Source organism: Eimeria acervulina, genomic scaffold (assembly GCF_000499425.1).
Source record: "Eimeria acervulina Houghton genomic scaffold, Eah_scaff1225, whole genome shotgun sequence".
Lineage (NCBI taxonomy): Eukaryota > Apicomplexa > Conoidasida > Eucoccidiorida > Eimeriidae > Eimeria > Eimeria acervulina.
Genome location: NW_013550322.1, coordinates 1,759 through 7,359, shown reverse-complemented (window position 1 = coordinate 7,359; position 5,601 = coordinate 1,759). Strand labels below are relative to the sequence as shown.

The window sequence follows — 5,601 nt, the reverse complement described above, 5'->3', positions numbered from 1 at the left end:
AAGAGAATGACCCCCCAAACCCTAAACCCTAAACCCTAAACCCTAAACCCTCGGGAGTGGGCGCCGCTGCTTCTCCGGTTGCAGCCGTCGGAGGTACCCGCTTTGGGCTGCACCCATCATTCGCTGGCGGCCCCAAACCCTACACCCTAAACCCTAAACCCTAAACCCTAGATCACCGCGCATGCAGCCCCACCCGCTGCATGCGCTGCTTAACATCAGCCGCCTCCACGAGAATAACGACTTGCTGGATTAGGCCTCCAGGGTTTAGGGTTTAGGGTTTGTGGGTTTCTATTGCGAGTTATTCTCCCTCTATGCTCAGGAAGGACCCTAGGGTTTGCTGCTGCTGCTGCTGCTGCTGCTGCTGCTGCCTGCTGCTCCGCATATGTTGGTGTAGCTTTTATTGCAGCCATCTCCGCCTCCAACGCCAACGCATGCCGCTCCCTAACACAAACCCTAAACCCTAAACCCTAAACCCTAAACCCTAAACCCTAAACCCAAACCCTAAACCCGCAGCATCTGCCCAGTAAACAAAACACCTCTTCATTTTTCTTGCCTCAATACTCTCGCTGCCCAGTGGAATGACCGCTAGCTAGCGATATAGTGTTGGCTAGCTGGCTAGCTAGCTACCTGGGTAGCTAGCGGGTTTAATAGCTAGCTAGGTAGACGGCTAGCTAGTTGGATGAAGAGCTAGCTAGTTAGCTAGCTGTCTAGCTAGCTAACAAGCTAGCTAGATAAATAACTAGAAAACTAGATAGATAACTAGGCAGCTAGCTAGCTAGCTAGCTAGCTAGCCAGCTAGCTGGGTGTGGGGCGCACCTGGCCTCGCGGAGGCGTCTCCGACGGTTTTCTGCTTCTTCTCGCTCTCGCTGGCGTCCCCATTCTCTCCCATACCTGCAGCAAATTAAAGAACACACAAATTAAATGCATCAGCAGCAGCAGCAACAGCAGCAGCAGCAGGGGCAAGGATAGCAGCAGCAGCAGCGGAAACAGCAGTGACAGCAGCAGCAGCAGAAGCAACCGGGACAGCAGAAGAAGCAGGGAAGCACCAGAAGCAGCAGGGACAGCAGCAGAAGCAGCAGGTACAGCAGCAGCAAGAGCCGCAGCAGCAGCAGCAGCAGCAGCAGCAGTATGTAGAGAAGCAGCCCCAGCAGCAGCAGGATGCACCTGGCGAGTATAATGAAGACAACGACGAGCAGCAGCAGCTGCAGCAGGCCTACAGAGACACCATAGAAAGCCCCTGACTGTCTCTCTTCTTCATCTTCTTTTCTTTCGTCTTCGTTTGTCTCTCCTGGGTTTGCTGCTGCTGCTGCTGCTGGAGACCATTCAAAGGGCTGCATGAGGTGTATGCGCAGCTACCAAACTTTAGGCGAAAAAAAGGAAATAAAACAGCAAATTAAAGATAAAATGTGCTGAATAAATATAAATAATACAAACAATATTAAAATAATTAAAAATTATTTTAATTAAACAGAACAAAACAGACAAAATGAAGGACAACAGCAGCTGCAAGCCCGGGGGGTCTGCTGCCCATACACCCCAATTTAATTATTTTTTGCGCTGTTTATAAACAAAAAAATATTTATTAATAAATACACACCACGCATTTTTATTCCTGTTGCGTGCAGCAGCAGATCTCGGGGCTGCGGCCAACAGCAGCAGCAGCAGCAGCAGCAGCAGCAGCAGCGGCAACGGCAGCAGCAGCAGCCACAGCAGCAGCAGCAGCTACAGCAGCAGCATGCATAGGCAAGAAGCAGCAAACATTAACCCCAAATGTTTAAGCACTGCCTAGGCCCTGGGTTGCTTGGGCTTTCGAACTCCAAACCCTAAACCCTAAACCCTAAACCCTAAACCCTAAAGGGACCCAACGCAGGTGTTGAGACACCTGGGCTGAGTGGGGGCCCCCCCTCTCCAGCTGCTGCCCTAAGATAAAATAAAAATAGAGGGAGGCAATAGCAGCAGCAGCAGCAGCAGCAGCAGGAGCGACACGAATTATTATCAACGCAGCAGCAGCGCCCGCAGCAGCAGCAGCAGCAGCAGCAGCAGCAGCAGCAGCAGCAGCAGCAAAGGGGGAACAGATTACTACAAATGTCGCGCCGGCGCGGCACCCCTGGCGGGGGAGATGAGGAGTTGAGGGACAGAGAAGCAAAAGAAACCCCAACCAGCAGCAGCAGCAGCAGCAGCAGCAGCAGCAGCAGCAGCAGTAGCAGCCGGGGTCTTAGCCGCAGCAGCTCTGACAAGAAGTCTGCGAGTCACAGCAGCAGCAGCAACAGCAGCAGCAGCAGCAGCAGCAGCAGTAATGGGAGGAGCCGCAACTGGGGAGAAGGGGCAGATTGGCAGCAGCAGCAGCAGCAGCAGCAGCAGCAGCGGCGGCGCAGCAGAAGCGACAGCCGAGGAGAGCGAGAGAGAAGAGATAAGTATAGAGACAGAGACAGAGACAGAGATCGCCACACGAGAGACAGAGACAGAGACAGAGACAGAGACAGAGTGAGAGACAGAGACAGAGACAGAGATAGAGACAGAGACAGAGATAGGTATCGCGAGAGGGATCGGGATCGGGATCGGGATCGGGATCGTGTACGTCGACGGGATCGATCCCGGGATCGATCCCGGGATCGTGATTTGGATTGGGATCGATCCCGAGATCGGGAGACGGAGAGTGTGAGCAGTCGGCGGCGGGAGGAGGTTGTGGGGTTTACAGCAGCAATATGTGGGGTCCCTGCAGCAGCAGCAGACGAAGATATTGAAGAGACAGTTCGTGATCATTGTATTAACAAACGCTTCTCAATCCCTGAGTCTGTACGTGTGCAGCTCTGCTGTCTCCGCGAGTTAAATACACTTTGTGTTGCTGCTTACCGTCTCTCTCTTGAAGCTGCACGCCCCTTCTTTGCAAGCCCTCCTGCTGCTGCTGCTGCTGCAGGGAGCAGCAAGGACCAAGAGCAGCAGCAGCAGCAGCAGGAAGAGCAGCAGCTGCTGCGGGTTGCGTTGGTTGAGTTTCCTTCTGTTGATGCAGCACAAAAATTTGTTAAGTCTTGTAAAGGCGGCACGTTTGCTGTTGCGGGGAGACTCTGTCCTGTAGCTTTGCTGCTGCAGCAGCAGCAAGATTCAAGAGATGCAGCAGCAGCAGCAGCAGCACGGGCAGCAGCAGGTGCAACAGCAGACGTATCTCCTGCTTCTGATTGGATCTGTACCTCGTGCGGCGCACCAAACACCAGCAGCAGCAGCAGCAGCAGCAGCAGCAACTGCTGCATGCATTGCGGCGCAAAGGGCCCTGTAGAAGCAGCAAGAAACGGCGAGGAGACAGAGCGATATGTAAACACTTTAATTCCTGAAGACCCCTCGGAGACAGTTGTTGTCTCCGATTTGCTGCTGCTGCAGTGGGGAGATCTGCTGCGCGCTTTAAAGCGTAAGCTGCGCCGCAAAGCAGCAGCAGCAGCCCCTAGCAGCAGCAGCAGCAGCAGCAGCAGCAGCAGCAGCAGCAGCCAGCAGCAGAGTTTGAATATTATAAGCTGCACATTGGCGTATGATACTCCGGGTGCTGCTCGGCCGGAGAGTTTTGCTGTAATACGTTTGAGCTGCGTAGACACTGCAGCAAATGTTGCTGCTGCTTTAAACTCATTGAGAGAGACAGAGATTGAGAAGGATATTTGCTTCGTTAGGTCTTGGGTTATGAGTAAAGAGCAAGAAAAACTGTGGGCAGAGATCGTCAAAGTTGCTGCAGCAAGCAGCAGCAACAGCAGCAGCAACAGCAGCAGCAGCAGCAGCAACAGCAGCAGCAGCAGCAGCAGCAGCAAGAGCAGCAAACAACACAACGGCGAACAGGTTTTCTCTCTGCAGGAACTCAAAGAAGTCGCCAGTAAGCATTCACATAATAAATAAATAATATATCTATTTATATTTCTATCTATTTATTTATATATATATATTTATATATATATATATATTTATATTTATATTGTATGTATATATGTGGATGTATTTAAATCTATTTATATGAATATGTATATATATATATTTATATTTATATTTATATTTATATTTATATGTCTGTACATTTATATGTATGTCGAGACCCCTGCTGCTGCTGCTACTGCTGCTGCTGCTGCTGCTGCTACTGCTGCTGCTCCTATTACTACTATTACTACTGCTACCCTTGCTGCTGCTGCTGCTGCTCCACCTGCTGCTGCTGCTGCTGCTGCTGCTGCTATGTATGTGTGCAGAGGCTTCATCGAGCTGGAGTCTGCTGCTGCAGCAGTGCCAGGGTGTGCTGCTGCAGCTGCGAGGGGGTGTGCTGCCTTCGTTCTCTTCGCGAGATCCTCGCAGCGGCTATTTCTATAATAAAGAATTAGGTTTATATTTAGATATGTCTTCGTCATATTATATGAATACTCAGGGAGATTACTTTGTTCATGATGCTGCAGCACAGGCGCTGCGAAGGGTGTATAATTATCGAGAAGCAAACAGCAGCAACAATCAACAGCAGCAGCAGCAACAGCAGCAGCAGCAGCAACAGCAGCAACAGCAACCGACTGCACAGCTTGTTGCTTCTCTTGTTGCTTCAGCACAGAAAAGTGCTCAGGCTACTAAGGATGCACTTGAAAAAGCAAGAACAAGCGAGAAGAGAAATGCTGCTGCTGCTGCTGCAGCAGACACTCCTGCTGCTGCTGCTGCTGCTGCTGCTGCAGCTGCAGCAGCAGCAGCGCAGCAACTGCAGCAAAATGTTCCTTCTCCTCCCCCGGGCCCTCCTCACTTCAAAAGCAACTTCTCTGATGGGCCGTCTCCACAGCAGCAGCAGCAGCAGCATACACCTCGAGGATATTCTTCAGGATCTGCTGCTGCTGCTGCTGCTGGTGCCGCAGGGTTCAGCGTCCCTCTTGCTGCATCACTGTCTCCTTTGGACGGGAGAGCATCGGGCGGTGTAGAGTTAAGTACAGCTTTTGTTTCTCCTGCTGCTGCTGCCTCAAGTGCAGCAGCAGCAGCAGCAGCAGCTGCACCTTCCAGCGTAATTGCTGACGTTGCAAAGGTGTTTGAGCGAAACTTAGCAGCAGCAGCAGCAGCAGCAGAAGACACGAAGACTACAGCAGCAGCAGCAGCAGCAGCAGTTCCTCCTCCTCCTGCAGAGGTGCGAGGGTCCAGCGTGTCGCCGAGCAGCAGCAGCAACATCAGCAGCAGCAGCAGCAGCAGCAGCAGCAGCAGCAGCAAGGCAGCAGCAGCAGAGGCACCTAAATACTGCTTTGTTTGCTTGAGAGTTTTTAAAACAAAATCTGCTGTCCATGAGCATGAGCTTAACTCTGCTCTTCACAGAAGAAATGTGCTGCAGTTAGAGTCTATGAAGGACGACGAAGCAAAGAAGCATCAGGCGCAGCTGCAGCAAATGCAGCTGCTGCGGCTACACCTCAGCTAAATCTTACTTTCACCAATTCATTCTCCTATGCAAACCCTAAACCCTAAACCCTAAACCCTAAACCCTATTTGGATTACAATGCATCATATACCGGTGCACATAATGCTGCAAAACCACCTCCGTTTTGCTGCTGCTGCTGCTGCTGCAGCAGCTTTTGCGGCTAGGGGTAACTGCTGCTGCTGCTGTCTCTGTTTATCGGG

General features: G+C 51.6%; 1 protein-coding gene across 1 annotated transcript; it reads left to right on the top strand.

The window, feature by feature from the left end:
- Positions 1 to 2,085: 2,085 nt before the first annotated feature.
- On the top strand, positions 2,086 to 5,401 carry EAH_00057270 (hypothetical protein, conserved; the record flags this gene model as incomplete). The annotated part of the gene is made up of 2 exons (XM_013397425.1): positions 2,086 to 3,853; positions 4,218 to 5,401. 2 exons carry the CDS (start codon positions 2,086 to 2,088, stop codon positions 5,399 to 5,401), a joined length of 2,952 nt encoding a protein of 983 aa, XP_013252879.1.
- Positions 5,402 to 5,601: the final 200 nt, after the last annotated feature.